At 49.8% G+C, this 17560-nt stretch overlaps 1 protein-coding gene and 1 non-coding gene across 6 annotated transcripts in view; both read right to left on the bottom strand.

Moving 5' to 3' along the window:
- Positions 1–227: 227 nt before the first annotated feature.
- Positions 228–17560, bottom strand: part of srcap (Snf2-related CREBBP activator protein) — a 29546-nt gene continuing 12213 nt past the window's right edge. For 3 of the 5 annotated variants that reach the window (XM_090202117.1, XM_090202119.1, XM_090202121.1), the window contains 19 exons: positions 17366–17535; positions 16903–17095; positions 16623–16759; positions 16209–16395; positions 15768–16089; positions 11973–12182; positions 11626–11790; positions 10780–10929; positions 10288–10680; positions 10064–10206; positions 9531–9841; positions 9088–9290; positions 8559–8728; positions 8153–8349; positions 7762–7876; positions 7541–7666; positions 7042–7224; positions 6844–6927; positions 228–6722 (listed from right to left, as the gene is read on the bottom strand). In XM_090202117.1, coding sequence (XP_090058243.1) covers positions 1752–6722; positions 6844–6927; positions 7042–7224; positions 7541–7666; positions 7762–7876; positions 8153–8349; positions 8559–8728; positions 9088–9290; positions 9531–9841; positions 10064–10206; positions 10288–10680; positions 10780–10929; positions 11626–11790; positions 11973–12182; positions 15768–16089; positions 16209–16395; positions 16623–16759; positions 16903–17095; positions 17366–17535 — 8430 coding nt within the window. In that variant the 3' untranslated portion in view covers positions 228–1751. The remainder of the gene's footprint in view (positions 6723–6843; positions 6928–7041; positions 7225–7540; positions 7667–7761; positions 7877–8152; positions 8350–8558; positions 8729–9087; positions 9291–9530; positions 9842–10063; positions 10207–10287; positions 10681–10779; positions 10930–11625; positions 11791–11972; positions 12183–15767; positions 16090–16208; positions 16396–16622; positions 16760–16902; positions 17096–17365; positions 17536–17560) is intronic. The other 2 variants (XM_090202120.1, XM_090202118.1) reach the window with 1 other exon arrangement.
- Positions 7412–7491, bottom strand: LOC118939614 (small nucleolar RNA SNORA11). The gene has a single exon (XR_005036647.1). It is a non-coding gene; the product is annotated as a small nucleolar RNA SNORA11 (small nucleolar RNA).

The raw sequence follows: 17560 nt of genomic DNA, 5'->3' as shown, positions 1-17560 counted from the left end.
GTGTGCCTCTTTTCTGCTACAATGTTCGGAGAGAAATGGTACGATCCCCAGAATTACCTGGATAATCGCAAGAGGGACATCTTGCAGATTTTATTGTAAAATCCAGTACCATATATGATGTCAAAAGCGATAAGATTGACAAAGAAATGGCACCTACTGAGATGTGTCATGCAAATACATTTACACTTTATTTTGCAGATGGTCTTATAAAAAGGTTAGACACCCAATACATTTTTGGTCTTTTATTCAACTGTCATTTTGTCTTTCAAGTAAAACAATGTGGAATTACAAGGGAACAAAGGAATGTAACAAATTAAAGGGACAAATCAAGATAAGACCATCACCATATTCCACCCATTCACTCAAACATCACCCTGCCCAAAAACTGCTTTGACAAATGCAAGTCCTCAAAGTTAATTGACAATTTATAGAGCCATCTGCACCATTTTAAGTCCTTACATGAAAGAGGAGCAATGAAATGATAGAAATTCAGATTTAAAAAAATAAAGAATTTGGTAGCACTGGTGCATTACGGTGCTTTTCTCGTGATTTACAGAAAGCATATCCTTTTTTAGTGACAAATGACAACTCAGTAAGTTCCACACCCCAACGTCAAGTACTTTACAAAGCAAACTGGGATCTCCATTCACCCACTCGGCCTAATAGGCACTAATGTTTTTTTTATTCACACTGATTCAATACCCTTTTAGTATAAACTACATGAAATGTTGACCATACTGTCTGACTTTGGAAAGGTGAGGAGTTAAATCAAGGTTCTGCTCCCGTTTCTTTCTGCATTGCCAGTGAGTAAAATAATTTGCATCTTCGAGATGCATAACAAGCTTGAGAGAGACAGCCATATTTGGAGTTACATTTGTGTGAGGTACCAGGAACGTAGTAGTAATTTGATTGAATTTGATGTAAAATACTACACCACAATGCACTCAGATGCTGAGGACATGTCAGATGCAAAGGAAAAATGCAGGCTGGATTTAAAAAGTCAGATGGACAGAAAATGACAAGATACAGAGGCCAAAGCAAAGAGTAGCTCCAGCATAGTGCAGCAAAGATCACATTTACAGATCTGCTCTCTTCCTGGAAGAAACCATAAAATATCCATAACTTATCAACAGAGGTCAGAACAGCTGACAAAATGTCCAGAACCCAAAAAGTCTAAAACCTTCAAACGTACGATACAACTGTCACTCAAAATATTATTTTGAATGTCGCATGAATGATTCCCACCGATAACCCTGGCAGAGGATAAAATCTGCATATTGGGCGCAATCTAATCCTCTCTCGAACACATACATCTCTTAGTATTCCAGTCTTTTTAAATGTTTTACAGTACATAGTGTGAACTAACAAATAACTCACTCGCACCCACCTCGTCCCAAAGTCCCCGGTGTGCAGTCAAGCCACTGTCCGTATGAAGTGACACCTTCAGGACTACAACACCTCACTTCTGGAAGGGCTCTACCATGGTGGCACCTTTCTCTCTGCAAACAGTCGGGCATCTCTAAGCCTTTCCCCAGTTGATGATGGCTGAACTGGAGAGGAGACCAGCTCTAATGTGGGGTGGGGGAAGAGGGCCCAAGAGGGAGGGAGGTCACTGACCTGCACAACACAGTTCTGCTCTGGCCTCCGTCAGTGTAGACAAAGCAGCAACTTTAGAGGCCATTTCCCCTCCATTTCCCAGTCAGAATCCCTCACTCCCTCTCCCAGTTTAAAAAATATATATTGTTATTCCATCATGTCTTGTTGTGTTGGGCAGAGGAAGACCGGGAGGAGCGGGTGTTGGCTGCCGGTGTGCGGGCCTGAGCTGCTGCCATAGCCGCCACGCTGCGCAGCACCCTGTCCGGGGTGCCCTCTCCCGAGCCAGCGTTCCCTTCCTGCGAGAGCCTCTCCCGCTTCTGGGCGTGCCTCTCCTTTCTTTCCTTCCGGGTCTCCCTCCCCCAGCCTTCTCCTTCCTTCCTGTGTCTGCGCCTCCTGCCCCTCTCGGTGCTGCGTTCACGTTCGCTGCTGGAGGATGGTGCTCGCGAGCTGTTGAGCCTGGGCCCGGTGCTCTGGGAGCTGAGGCTGTGGGTGCGCTGGCTGCTGTTGCTGCTGCTCAGGCTACTCCCTCCACCATCGCTACTCACGCTGCTGCAGGCGCTGTGGCCCCTGGACGAGCGAGTCTCCCTCTCGCCCCCCTCTTCCTTCTCCTCCGAGGGCTTCTTTTTTTCTTTTTCACTCTCCTCCTTCTTGCTCCCCCTCTTGTTGTCTGTCTCCAGGGGCGGGACGAGGGCGCCAGGGCACTGGCGGGTGGAGCGGGCGGCGGTGCGGCTAGACTTGGTGGGAGTCATCTTGCTGATTCCTGCTTTGTTGTTGCAGTTTGTTTGCGGAGTGGCTGGTGCACTTTTAGATTTGGACTTGTGGTTCTTGTCAGAGGAAGCGGGAGAAATGACATTCTGCCCAGCAGCCTTAGCCGCAGGGTCTTTCCTGCTGCCAGGGGTGTCGACCCTGCCTCGCATGGCAAGGAGTTTGGCTGCAGCGTTCAGGGCTGAACATCTCTTTCCCAGGACCTCTGGCTGGGGAGGGGTAGAGGGCACGCTGTTAGACTGGGGTTTACTCTCCGAGGTGGGCAGAGGACCAGAGGATTTCCGGGTGACTCTCACAGAGGATGTCTCGCTACCAGACTCCCCAGTACCGGTGTTGTTGGACACAGTCCTGCCCTCCCATTCAGAGCTCCTGGCAGGTCTTCTTCTCCGCCTGTTGCCCTCTCCATCCCCCTCTTTCTCCTGCCAGCTCTGGGACGAGCGGGTGAGGCGTTCTTTCCTGGTTTCACAGGGGTCCGAGTCTGAAGAAGAGGACCTGGACTGCCTCCTCCGAGTGGCGTTGGTGGACTCTTTCTCAGTCTTCCCCTCTCCCTTCTCTGGGTCAGACAGAACCTCTCCTCGCCTCCTCTTGGCAGGTGCTCTCTTCTCTGCACTCTTCTTGTATTGGGCTGACCGGGTGGGATTGGATGTGGAGCACACCGAGGAAGGAGAAGAGGAGCGCACCGACTCCTGACTGCTCTGGCGACTGAGAGGCCTCTTCTTGCTGGCGGCTTTGTCATCTCCGGCGCTCTCCTCTATCTTCTTGTTATCTGTTTCCTCTGGCCGAGGAGCCACTGGAGTCTCTGGGTCAGCGAGAGAGGGAGTGGAAAGGACACTGTCTTTGGCTTCAAGAGAATTCTCAACTTTCCTCTTTTTCGGTTGAGAGTCACTAATCTCCTCTTCTCCATCCTCCGCCTTTTTGTCCACTTTAACTGCCTGGGTTTCCACCTCCATGTCTATTATGTTCTCTGAATCTGGATTCTGGGCAGTCTCCACAGCCTGGTTCTCTGTGGCAGCCACAGCAGTAGAGTTGCTGGAGAGGGTAGATGTAATAGGAATTTGGGCCAGGGGCAGGACTAATGTTGAACTTGGAGTGGGGGCTGGGGTGGATATCTGGGTGACGATTTTGTTGGTAGTGGAGTTGTGTACTTGGGAACGGGTGGGGTTTGGGGTAGAGATTGGGGTAGGAGTTGATGTGATGGTTGTGGCAGCGGCTGCAGTAGCAGTGGTGACAGTTCTGGGTGGGGGTGGTGTAGAGGTGGTGACAGTTCTGGGTGGTGGCGGTGTAGCAGCGGTGACAGTTCTGGGTGTGGTTGGTGTAGAGGTGGTGACAGTTCTGGGTGGGGGCGATGTAGAGGTGGTGACAGTTCTGGGTGGGGGCTGTGTAGAGATGGTGACAGTTCTGGGTGGGGGCGGTGTAGAGGTGGTGACAGTTCTGGGTGGGGGCTGTGAAGCGGTGGTGACAGTTCTGGGTGTGGTTGGTGTAGAGGTGGTGACAGTTCTGGGTGTGGTTGGTGTAGAGGTGGTGACAGTTCTGGGTGTGGTTGGTGTAGAGGTGGTGACAGTTCTGGGTGTGGTTGGTGTAGAGGTGGTGACAGTTCTGGGTGTGGTTGGTGTAGAGGTGGTGACAGTTCTGGGTGTGGTTGGTGTAGAGGTGGTGACAGTTCTGGGTGTGGTTGGTGTAGAGGTGGTGACAGTTCTGGGTGGGGGCGGTGTAGAGGTGGTGACAGTTCTGGGTGTGGTTGGTGTAGCGGTGGTGACAGTTCTGGGTGGGGGCTGTGAAGCGGTGGTGACAATTCTGGGTGGGGGCGGTGTAGCGGTGGTGACAGTTGTGGTAGGGGCTGGTGTAACGGTGGTGACAGTTGTGGTAGGGGCTGGTGTAGAGGTTAGTGTGGTGGTCGGTGTAGGGGCTGGTGTGGGGGTTGTGATGGTGATTTTGGTAGAAGTTGGTATGGAGGTTGTTGCAGTGATGGCGGCGGTTCGGGCTTGTGTGACGGTGGTGACGATTATACTTGGGCCTGGTGTGGAAATGGTGGTCAGATTTGCGATTGAGGTTGTGGTGAGTTTGGTGTGTGTTGGTACATGGGTTGCAACAATTGTGGTAGGGCACGGAGTAGGGGTTTGTTTGACATTTGTGAGTGTTGGTGTAGGGGCTGGAGTGGGGGTGATGGTTGGAGTAGAGACTGATGTGGCCATTTTGGAGATTTGAGCTGGTGTAGGGATAGTGATTTGGGCAAGGGGAGGAGTGGAGATCTTGTTGGGGGTAGGGGTGACGATTTGTGTGGTAGTTGTGGAGATTGGTGGAGAAGTGGAGACTCTAGGTCTTGAGGTGAGGAATTGGGCAAGGGTTGAGGTGAGGACTGCAGTTGGAATTCGAATGAGGCCAGAGGTTGACCTTGAGGTAGGGCTAAAGGGCGGCCTCGATGTGGATACTGTGGGTAAGCTTAGGATGGAAACTGTGGATGAGCTTGAAGCAGGAACAGAGATTGAGTTTAAGGCGGGGACTGTGGGTGAGCTTGTGGCAGGGACTAAAATTGGAACCGGGGTGGAGATGGTTGCTGAGCTTGAGGTGGAGACAGAGATTGGAATTGAGATGGGAACTGGAGTTCGGCTTGGCGCAGGAATAGCGGTTGTGGTAAGGATTTGAGCTGGGCTTAGTGCCAGGATAGCAGTTGGGGTTGTGGTAAGGATTTGAGCTGGGCTTAGTGCCAGGATAGCAGTTGGGGTTGTGGTAAGGGTCTTAGTGTTTGGTTTTAATGTTGCGGTAGAGTCCTCAGCTTTGGTAGACAGAGAGTCTTGGCTGGTGCAGATAGCAGAGGCGGCCATAGTTTGAGGCTCAGTGGGGGCAGATGGGAGTAGTGGTTCTGGGTTAACAGCCTCAGACAGGGAACCAGGTTGGCTGGTGGTGCTGGAGGTTGAGTTATGTCCTGCACCCACAGCATTCTTTACAGTTGTCGAGTCCTTGCGGGGACGACCCCGCTTGCGTTTTGGGGAGAGAGCGGGGCTCCCCTCACTTGCTGAGGTGGGCTGGGGAGGAGATACATGCTCTGGCTGGGATACCGCCAACCTGAGGGGAGTTTTGGGGGGTCGGCCCCTCTTTCGTTTCACTGGTGGGGTCGAGTTAGCATTATTAGCGGGTGAGGACACGTTGCCGTCTTTTCCTGGCTGATTGTCCATTTTCCTGTGGTAGTTCCCTCCCCTCCCTCGGCCCAGCTCTCCTAACTGCGCCGCCACGCGAGACTCGCTCTCCAGCCGCTGCCGCACCGGCAGGTTCCTCAGCACCGGCATGTCAGGGGATTGGTGGGGCGGGGAGTAAGGGAGGTAGCTTCTGGCAGGATAGGTGTGTGTTGAGGGGGATTCTTGGTCCTCTGTGAGTTTGGTGGTCGTTGAGTATTTTGAAGCAGTCCCTTTCTCTTCGGGTGTCTGGCTGGTTTTGTCAGGGGTTTGGGAGTCTCTGCTTAGCTCGTCTGAGACTCGGCCCGACTCAGCGTTCTCCGTCTCCTCTGATGAGCATCCTCCTGTCCCGCTGCCTCTCCTCCTCCTCTTCCTGGGCTCCTTGTCCTCCACCACCGTCACCAGGCGACCAGGGAGCTTCCGCAGGACCTTGGCCGACGGGGAATGTTCCGGAAGGCCTAGCAGGACCTCCCCGTCAGCCGACTGGCGCTTGCGTGGCGACCGGGAGAGAGGGCACACAGAGTTGGGAGACAGGGACTCCTGGTCCCTAATGTCATAGTCCCTGGCCTGGGCAGAGTATGACTGGTGGTCCACCGGACACGTGGACTCTGAGGTGATACACACTGCCCTCTCCCTGCTGGGTGACCAGGTGTGTGAGTCCCCTGGTAGTGTCATTGATTTCCCAACTAGAGGACTGGTGGCAGTGGAAGGCACTGAGCTGGAATGGGACTGGGATCCGAGAGGTGGCGCTGCCGACCCGGATTTGAGGCTGGAGTCTCTAGAAGGAGAGGCCGGGGTTGTGGATGCAGGTTTGGCAGATTCCTTTGATGAGGAGGTGTGGGCCCTGGGGTGCTCTGTGCGGGACGGTGTGGTGGTAGTGTCTTTGGTCCCCCCTCGTCCTCTCAGAGCTGAGCGGAGCCTTTCAGGCACTTCTCTGGGGGTGGGGGAATCGGACTCTGGCTCTGGGGAAGTGGGCGGTGGGGAGGCGGTGGCTCCTCGGAGCCTACCGCTGATTCTGGTGGAGGGAGCGCCTTTCTCTTTGTGTTTGCGTGGGCGACGGCCCGACCCGGGCGGCGAGGGCTCCTCCGCTGGCTGTGATGCGAAGTCCTCGTCGTCCGAGGAACCTGCATGCAGCTTCAGGCCCTCCTCCTTGGCCTGGTCCAGCCCCTTCCTGGCAGCCTCCACCTGCTCCTGTAAACACAGAGCAGAGAGATGGGCTTTTTATTCGAACCCAGGTCTCTAATAGGGTGAACCAATTAAACATGGACACATGGCAAGCTCTCCTAAATGCACTGAGAAATATCAATCTAACCTCTGCTTGCTTTAACTCCTCCTTGCACACGTCCTCCAGCGAAGCCTCCAGGAAATTCATAGCGTAGCGCTCTATAGGAGTGAGCTGAGATACGAGGGGGAAAAAAGATAGGTTGTCAGGTTTGGCAAAAAAACTCAAAATAGTCAAACAACACAGATGGAATAGCCAAAAAAAACAGGGATATTGAACAACAATCACCTGCTCCACAAGAGCCGCTATCTCCTGCTCGGCCTTGGAGAGCTCCTCCTCTTCCGGGTCCCTCCCTTCGCCAGCCTCGTCCAATGGGATGGCCTCGTTGAACTCTGCCAGTTCAGCTACCTGCTCTGCTTTGGCTTGGGAGGCAGCGACGATGTCCTCCTCATCCTCGGCACGACAAAGGGCCTGTGGCAGAGAGAGAATTCATTTTTGGGAACAGTGCCACCTGGAGTAGAGATTGATGTGTCTTGCTGACTTGTACAATTCCTAAAACAGTCATTTGACCTCAAATAATCTTGTTTATTTTATCAAATAAAGCTTGTTTGTATGGAGTCAGTGCTGGTCCAAACACTCAGCTGCTGGTTTCTGGTTGTCTTCTAGACTCCTGCTGTTGTATGGTGTGGTATAAACAGGTGTCTATGGTCTGAGAGACACCTGCTCTGAACACACCAGTTAAACTCAACTACATACTGTTATTACCAGTGTTTTGGGTGTGACTGACCTGCTCCAGGATGGTGGTGCTCTGTTTGTTGCCCGTCTCTTCCTCCTCTGGCTGGGGCAAAGACGGCTCTGGGGTCACCTCCTTCTTCTCCCCCTCATTCACGTCAAACAGCTCCCTGATGGTTTGCTGAGAGGAGAGAGGGGAGCGTAGTTCGTCTTGAATTGCCCTCGATTCAGAGTGAATGGACGACGTCACAGAGTGTTACATCGGTGGAGACGTACCTGTTTGAAGAAAGCGGTGGTGAAGTTGCCTCCTTCTATGGCCATGTCTCCCAGCATTCTTTTCTGGTTGGCCTTCTTCAGGATGTTCTCCTCCACCGTGCGCTCACTGATCAGCCTGGGGGGGTGGAGAATAGTCACACCAGATGCTCAACAGACTAGCTAACATAGTGGCAGAGTAGTAATCACTGGCTCTATGCCTACCACATTAATATCTTCAAAGTAGAGGTATGCACACTGTTCATGCTACTTCCGGAGACTTTCAGATCCTGCTTGTGTCCAATCTAAAGGAAACTAAAAACCGACTGTAGTGCTGAGACGATTTGACTTAGAGGGAGTTAAGTGTCAGCTTGGTTCAACAGCCTAAGAGGCAGGGGAGGGTTTCACGGTGTACCTGTAGATGTGGACGTCGCGGGTCTGTCCGATGCGGTGGCAGCGGTCCTGGGCCTGGGCGTCCATGGTAGGGTTCCAGTCACTGTCGTAGAACACCACCGTGTCGGCGCCCGTCAGGTTCACCCCCACGCCGCCGCTGCGCGTGGACAGGATGAAGCAGAAGATGCGGCGGTCCGCGTTGAAGCGATCCATCAGGGACTGAGGGAGTGGAGGACAACAGTCAGCATCCTTTATCAGTTTCAGGACAATATTGATATCCGGGTCAATTCCGTTCAGCTCAGCCAATCAAATCGCAAAATGTCCAAAATATATTACATGGAAATGGAATTGACCCCCAACTGAGTTGCTGAAGTCCAACACAACAACAGTATCCCATAAAGCTCAGGTCTAGTCACGGCGCCCCTCACTTGTCTCTGCTCAACGCGGGTGCTGCCGTCCAGGCGGAGGTAGATGTGTCCGTGGTAGTTGAGGAACTGCTCCAGCACGTCCAGCATGCGGGTCATCTGGGTGAAGATGAGAACGCGATGTTGGCCCTCCTTCAGCCGACGCAGCAGGGTGTGGAGCGTCTGCAGCTTACCTACACACACACACACACACACACACACACACACACACACCAAAGTGTTATCATTCAAAGGCTCATACCGTTTCTCCTCATTTTAAAAATACCTCTCGTCTTCAACTGAAGGACACGCTGCTCTGGAGAACTGAACGTGACCCTGACCCAGTGACCCTAGAGACAGACTGTGTCCGTATCATCGCTGAAGTAACAGCACTTCCACTTAAGTGTCTTTTCATGTCATGGCCTTTGCAAACACATAGCCAAACTGATTGAGGTGTCAGAGTTAAAATTCCTCAGCCAATGCCGAGGTAAAACAAGACAAGTTTCCTAAGTCCTAAGGAACACACAGTTGTGTTGTCTGAGTGAGGACTCACCGCAGTCGTACTGGATCAGCCTCAGGTCAGGGAAGTGGGTCCTCATGTTGCACTGGATGCGGTGCAGACTGCGTGCGAGCGGGGCCACCTGGGAGGAGAGCAGCGAGGTGAACACGGCCTGCTGGTGGCTCAGAGACGGAGGGGGGTGGCAGCTGTGCATGGTGATGGCTGGAGCCTCCACCGGCGGGATCACAAACGTAAACCTGAAGGTTAGGAAATAGGGTCCGATTAGAAATGGTCATATTTACCCTTCATCAATCCCTGGGGCATCACAAGAAAGATAAACAGAAGGTGCTTGAAAACTGACAACCGATTCAACTCATGAAGGGCTTGGTGATTAGTGTGGTGATTTGTTAAATCAGGTGTGTTAGTGCAGGGATAAAACAAAAAATGTGGACCGTCTCGTGGTTCCAGACAGTGGACAGCAGCAGTCAGCGTGTTACCGTTCGATCACATCTTTGAGCAGCTGCAGCCTGTCCTCGGTGGTGTGGATGCCCTCCCTCAGGGCGCAGCTCTGGTCCCAGTAGTCTGTAGTGCTGTGGGACTGGGCGAACAGGCAGGCGGCGTGGCCCGAGCGACCCCACTGACCCAGGGCCCTGGGGGCCGGAGCAGGGCAGGAGCCCGGGAGGAAGGTGAGGAAGTCCAGCACCTCATGGCCAAACACGGGCTTGGCGCTGCAGTGCAGGTCGTTGATCCGGATGATCTGGGCCAGGCGGCTGTCTCGCTGCTTCTTGCGGCTGTCTGCCAGCCATGACTGACGGGGGGAAAGGGACAGTTTGTCAGTTGATAGGACAACAACAGTTAAAGGGACATGACAGGAGTCAATTTAAGAATGTTGCTGTGGGCTGATAACTGACAGAACTAAAAAAAGGTACTACTGTGGGATATACGCAACATCAATTTCATACACAGTGATTGAAACAAGTCACAAACAAAAGAAAAGAGGTTTGTAAATGAAAGCAGATGTAGCTAGTACCATGTAGAAGGGGGAGCGAGGAGGTGGGCGAGGTTGTGCCCGAGGTCGAGGGGGGACAAATCCACCCACATGGGACCCTGATTTAGGAACGGCTGATTTGGTGTCGCTGCTCTCCTCACACGTCAACGTAGAATTCACACGCGCTAGAGTGGAGAATTTACTTGTTCAATACAGGGATTGTAAATACAGAATCATAAAATTATTCTTTGCATTCATCTCTTCACCTTTCTGTTCTGTGCTGGTTTCTGCTGGTCCCGTTACTACCTTAAGCACTGGGCGAGGGGGCTGGGACTGACTGAGGGCTGAGGTAGGATTACGGGGGGGGGCAGGGGTTCGAGGGGGGGCTGGGGTACAGGTTCTAATTGTGACTGAGGTAGGGGTTCTAGGGGGGGCCAGGGTGTATTGAGCAGTGGTGGGCCCGGGGTGGCGATGGGCCGTTTGCTGGGGGGCAGGAGTTCTCACAGCAGTATTAGCATGATGGTGCATGGAGGTTGACGCCTGGGGGGCTACGCGAGGAGAAGGGGGCACTGCCAGGGTGGGTACACCCCCTCCCTCCTTGCTTGACTGGCGTACCACGATCTTCACAATCCCAGAGCTGGTCACCACGGAGGAGGGCACTGGAAAGGCAGGTAAGAAGACAACCGTCACTGAACCAGGGCAAAAGACCACGAACGAAGATCAGTGACCATAGTCTTAAAAAGGGGATGCTGCTGTACCTTGAGAAGAATTGCAAGGCAGCTGGATTCCCGAGGGTACAGGAGAGGTGGGGACAGCGTGGGTATTGGCTGAACTGAAAACTGCTACTTGGGCTGGCTGGCTGATGAGGTGGTGCTGCCCTCCGCTGGTCACCAGATGCATGACGTTACCTGCAGAGCCCACAGTAAGAACCACACAATTTAGACACCCCTGTCAGTACAGGATAGATACTGTACCCCTGACTTAAATAGAACACTAATATGGCTGTCTATATCAGCACGTTCTAGAGTTTAATGACATAAGCCATTCTGGTAATATACACTGAGTGTACAAAACATTAAGAACACCTTCTTAATGTTGAGTTGCACCCCCTTTGCCCTCAGAACAACCTCAATTCATCAGGATATGGACTCTACAAGGTGTTGAAAGCGTTCCACAGGGATGCTGGCCCATGTTGACTCCAACGCTTCCCACAGTTGTGTCAAGTTGGCTGGATGTCCATTGGGTGGTGGACCATTCTTGATACACACGGGAAACTATTGAGCGTGAAAAACCCAGCAGCGTTGAAGTTCTTGGACACAAACCGGTGCGCCTGGCACCTTCTACCAAATATTTTGTCTTGACCATTTACCCTCTGAATGGCACTCATACACAATCCACGTCTCAATTGTCTCAAAGCTTAAAATGTCATTCTTTAAACTGTTTCCTCCCCTTCATCTCCAGTAATTGAAGTGGATTTAACAAGTGACAATAAGGAATCCTAGCTTCACCTGGTCAGTCTGTCATGGAAAGAGCAGGTGTTCATAATGTTCTGTACACTCGGTGAATCTCCATGTAGTGTAGTTAGTGCTGGGATCTGACCTGACCTTGTACTGGGCGTGGAGGTGCCATGGGAACCTGGTGGAGCTGGGTCCCAGACAGGGTGAGCTTGTTGCCCTGCAGCTGGAAGGTGACAGGCTTACTGCCCTGGCACGATGACACAGGACGCCCGGCCAATGAGGCCAGTTGGGCGATACTCACTACCTCCCCAGCTGAGATAGAGAGAAAAATGGTAGATATTAAAATGTAGATGAGTTTCATTTCACCAGTAGAGATAAACAAAAAAAATATCATGAATTTACAGTCTAATACATTTTCAGTTTCTTCTTATGCACTGTTCATGCACATTCGTTGCCCGACAGAGAGAGTGTTTGTGAGAATGGCAGGTACTCACAGGGAAGCCGGGCCTGCATGTCTGGGCTGAGCAAAACCCGTTGGGTCAAAACGTTGCTGGGAGGAGGGGTGAGATGGGTGGCGGGGTTGCAGGAGGTGGTGGGTGGGCGTACGGCCAGGACTGGCATTGGGGAGCCGGACCTCATGACAGAGGGGCCACTGGGGTGCAAGGGCGGGCGAGGAGGGGCTGTGGGTGCCACTGAACACACTGCTGAGGGTTCATGGAAACAAGGGAAGAAAGTATTACATTATGTCTGTTTGTGTAGAATAGAATCGTTTGTCTGGCTTAGTAGAGGTTTCCACAAAAAATGTTTAACGGCATTCAAGGTTAAAGGAAAAGTCAAAAAGTATATATTTTGGTATATGTTTTTTATTAGTCCACTGTTGATAGTCCCAGAATGTTTTGCACGTCGGCAGTAAAGTTAAGATATTGGACTTTCAAGAAGCATCATGATGCAAGAAACATCATCAAGTGGCAGGTGACACTATGCTTCTTGAAAGTCCTATATCTTGACACTAACTGCTGACATGCAAAACATTCTGGGACTGTATCAGTGGACTAATGAAAAAAATCTAAATATAGTTGGAGTAGAATTTTCCTTTAAAGCTGCAACATGCTACTTTTTGGGCTTGCCCCCCAAAAAATGCACATAGAAATGTAAGTTATAGATCTGTCACTCTCAGAAGCGGTAGAGATCGGTTTCTATGTGCGCCATTTCTATGCTTCCCGTTAAGTTTCGCGTTTGCGTCTTTTACCTTCGGTTTCGTACACCAGCTTCAACCAGCTGGAAATACAATACGTTTGGATATGTAAAATATATTTCACAGCGGTGTAGATGGTACAATGTTTCTCTACACAAAACACTTGCTTGATTTTGTCACAAACTGAAATTAGGCAAACTATTTGAATTTTAGCAACCAGGAAATGGCAGAGCGATTTCTGCATAGTGCATCTAAGATCAGACCATTACAAAAACACTTGGATCATGTTTGATTTTTTCCCATGTAAATTTAGCAACTACTCAAGCAGTATTTACAGTGCATTCAGACCTCTTGACTTTCCACTTTCTTACGTTAGACTTATTCTAACATGGATTAAATACAATTTTTAAAAAAATCCCCAATCTACACAAAATACCCCATAATGACAGAAAGAAAGGTTTTTAGAAATGTATAAAAAAAACAGAAATACTTTATTTACATAAGTATTCAAACCCTTTGCTATAAGACCCAAAACTGAGCTCAAGTTTCCATGGATCATTCTTAAGATGTTTCTATAACTTGATTGGAGTCTACCTGTGGGAAATTAAATTGATTGGAAATGATTTGGAAAGGCACACACCTGTCTATATATGGTCCCACAGTTGACAGTGCATGTCAGAGCAAAAACCAAGCCATGATGTCGAAGGAATTGTCCGTAAAGCTCTGAGACAGGATTGTGTCGAGGCACAGATCTGCGGAAGGGTACCAAAACATTCCTGCAGCATTGAAGGTCCCCAGGAACACGGTGGCTTCCATAATTCTTAAATGGAAGAAGTTAGGAACCACCAAGACTCTTCCTAGAGCTGGCCGCCCAGCCAGATTGAGCAATCGGGGGAAGAAGGGCCTTGGTCAGGAAGGTGACCAAGAACCCGATGGTGACTGACAGCGCTCCAGAGTTCCTCTGTGGAAATGGGAGAACCTTCCTGAAGGACAGCCATCTATGCAGCAATCCACCAATCAGGCCTTTATGGTAGAGTGGCTAGACGGAAGCCACTCCTCAGTAAAAGGCACATGACAGCCCACTTGATGTTTGCCAAAAAGCACCTAAAGACTCTCAGACCATGAGAAACAAGATTCTCTGGTCTGATGAAACCAAGATTGTACTCTTTGGCCTGAATGCCAAACATCACATCTGGAGGAAACCTGGCACCATCCCTATGGTGAAGCATGGTGGTGGCAGCATCATACTATGGGGATGTTTTTCAGAGAAGAAATTGGTGAAACTACCCAAATACAGGTGTGCCAAGCTTGTAGTGTCATACCCAAGACCACGAAGCTGTAATCACTACCAAAGGTGCTTTAACAGAGTACTGAGTAAAAGGTCTGAATACTAACACTACCAGTCAAACGATTGAACACGTCTACTCATTCAAGGGTTTATTTTATTTGTACTATTTTCTACATTGTAGAATAATAGTGAAGACAAACTATGAAACAACACATATGGAATCATGTAGTAACCAAAAAAAAAAAACACAAAAAAAGTGTTGAACCAATCAGCATTTATTTTATATTTGAGATTCTTCAAAGTAGCCACCCTTCGCCTTGATGACAGCTTTGCACACTCTTGGCATTCTCTCAATTAGATTCAACTGGAATGCTTTTTCAGCAGTGTTGAAGGAGTTCTCACTCTGTGGTCCAACTCAACCCAAACCATCTCAATAGGGTTGAGATCATGGCATTGGGAAGGCCTGGTCATCTGATGCAGGACTCCATCACTCTCCTTCTTGGTCAAATAGCTCTTATACACCTTGGAGGTGTGTTGGGTCATTGTTCTGTTGAAAAACAAATGATAGTCCCACTAAGCCCAAACCAGATGGGAATGCATTTCACTGCAGAATGCTGTGGTAGCTATGCTGGTTAAGTGTGCCTTGAATTCTAAATAAATCACAGACAGTGTCACAAGCAAAGCACCGCCACAGCACCTCCTCCATGCTTCAACGTGGGAACGAAACATGCAGAGAACATCTGTTCACTTGTGTCTCTTGAATACACGGCGGTTGGAATCAAAAATCTCACATTTGGATTCATCAGACCAAAGGACAGATTTCCACCGGTCTAATGTCCATTGCTTGTGTTTCTTGGCACAAGCAAGTCTCTTCTTATTGGTGTCCTTTAGTAGTGGTTTCTCTGCAGCAATTCAACCATGAAGGCCTGATTCACAGAGTCTCCTCTGAACAGTTGATGTTGAGATGTGTCTGTTACTTGAACTCAGTGAAGCATTTATTTGGGCTGCATTTTCTGAGGCTGTTAACTAATGAACTTATCCTCTGCAACAGAGGTAACTCTGGGTCTTCTATTCCTGTGGTGGTCCTCCTGAGAGACAGTTTCATCATAGCGCTTGATGGTTTTGTGACTGAAAGTTTCTTCAAGTGCAATGTTCTTGAAATGTTCCAGATTGACTAACCTTCATGTCTTGAAGTAATGATGGACACTACTGGTCTTTTACCAAACAGGGCTATCTTCTGTATACCAACCCTACCTTGTCACAACAACTGATTGGCTCAAATGCATTAAGGAAAGAAATCCCACAAATTAACTTATGCACACCTGTAAATTTAACGGCATTCCAGGTGACTACCTCATGATGAGAGAATGCCAAGAGTGTGCAAAGCACTCAAGGCAAAGGGTGGCTACTTTGAAGAATATCAAATATATTTTGATTTGTTTAACACTTTTTTGGTTACTACATGATTCCATATGTGATATTTCATAGTTTTAATGTCTTCACCATTATTCTACAATGTAGAAAATAGTAAAAATAAAGAAAAACCCTTGAATGAGTAGGTGTGTCCAAACTTTTGACTGGTAATGTATGTAACTGTGATATTTCAGTGTTTAATTCTTTAGAAATTAGCAAAAATTGCAAAACTGTTTTTATTTTGTCGTTATGGGGTACTTGTGTGTAGATTGATGAAAAAATGACTTAATCCATTTTAGAATAAGGCTGTAACGTAACATTTGGAAAAAGTCAAGGGGTCTGAATATTTTCTGAATGCACTGTACTTGTAAATCCAAGGTATTTAGTACTAACTTTGTTGGACTGGCGGTGTAGGGGTTGGCGTCACATCCTGGATGAGAGGGGTCCTTGAGGCCTGAGCAGCAGGGGTGACAGGGCAGGTGGGTCGGGGTTTGTTCACCACCAGCACCGTGCGACCATCAGCCTTAGGTAAGGGCTGGAACATCCTGTTGACCTTCATGCGAACGGGTTTGGGACGGGGAGGGGGGTCGGGAGACTCCATGACCTCCTGGATCAGCTGACGGGTGACCTTCCTGGAAGGCAGAAACACGTCGGCCTGGTACCTGGACACGTTGGCCTCCAGACCCACCAGGTCAAACATGGACAGGTCGCAGCGCTGGGGACGGAGGAGGAGGGGTAAGGTTATGGACGTTTAGATAAGTACAAATGCATTTCAATTAGACTGCACAGCTCCAGTGACACACCCCATCCCCAGGGGGCAGTGGGAGCAGTAACCTTGAATGGGGAGACGTCCAGGGCTCGCTGTACCAGGGAGGCAGTGTGGAAGACGATAGGCTTGGTGATGAAGGGGGAGTGAATGGGCCGAGGGTCAAACAGGTTGGGGTGGTTACACACTTTACGGAGCTGCATCAAGATGTTGATCACAGACATGAAGTGACCACTAGCCAGCGTTTCCCGGGTCCTGCGAGAAATAAAAAGGGTGAAAAGGGGTTTCCTTTACAATATTAACTAGTAGATGATCTAAGCAAACCTACAGTAGAAGCTGACAACATCATAGTGATGTAATAACATTCTGGCAATGAAGAATAAGAATATACAGGTAAAAAGCGTATTACTGGCAGAATTTCAAACCAATGAGCCCTCCTGCAACGCATCATTTGCTTCCAGTAACCCCCTATAGATACTTACGAGGCCTGTGCCATGAAGTCATCGTAGAGGAAGCGCTGCCTCTTGGACAAACGGCAGCGCACCACATGCTCATATTTCTTAGGCATCTGCTTCTCCACATCCACCTTGATTCTCCTCAACAGAAACGGTCTGAGCACCTAGAAGGAAAAACAGAAAGTGGTGATATGTCAGGTTAGGGAGCAGAATGTCGTTGACAACATCTCAACGTGCATTAACAGTTCATTTGGACCCCCCTACATACTCTGACCAATCCACACCCCCTCGCAGCCGGAGTCCTTACCTTATGTAACCTCTTGACCAGGCCCTCGTTGTATTCCTGGCTACCCTCGATCATACCGGTGAGGGGGTTGGAGAACCACTCCTTGAACTCTCGGTGGGACTGGAAGACGTGGGGCATGAGGAAGTGCATCAGGGACCACAGCTCCATCAGGCTGTTCTGCAGCGGGGTGCCTGTCAGCAGCAGGCGCCTCTGACTGGGTCCAGGGAGAACGTTAAAATGACACTAGGTTAGGATTTAAGTTGATTATATTCTAAGTGGACGAAGAACTTTCAGCTTAAGTTGTCGTAATTTGGACTGATATTGGTTCAGGAAGAATGCAGAGAAATGGGAGCGCGTCGTTTGAAGGATTTTAGAAAAGCGCTATAAAAATGGTGTATTATTACTATTCATAAAATGAGGATTAGGATGTTCACTGGCAACACATACTGGCCGTCTATAAACATCCCCTTCCCTTAGTGCGGACCTGTTGAAGTTGAGCAGGCTCTGCCAGCGCTGGGACTTGAAGTTCTTGATGTTCTGGGCCTCGTCCAGGATGAGGTAGCGCCAGGACTTGCGTCGGAAGGCCTGGTGGTCCTGCAGCACCAGCTTGTAGGAGGTGATGCACACGTGGAAAGCGTTGGGCTTGGTCCAACCCTGAGTAGAGAAAGGAGAGAGAGGA

Source organism: Oncorhynchus mykiss, chromosome 16 (genome assembly GCF_057628025.1).
Source record: "Oncorhynchus mykiss isolate SJ-2025 chromosome 16, ASM5762802v1, whole genome shotgun sequence".
In the NCBI taxonomy this organism is placed as follows: Eukaryota; Metazoa; Chordata; class Actinopteri; order Salmoniformes; family Salmonidae; genus Oncorhynchus; species Oncorhynchus mykiss.
The sequence above is the reverse complement of the archived record's forward strand: the minus strand, read 5'-3'. Positions and strand labels throughout refer to the sequence as shown.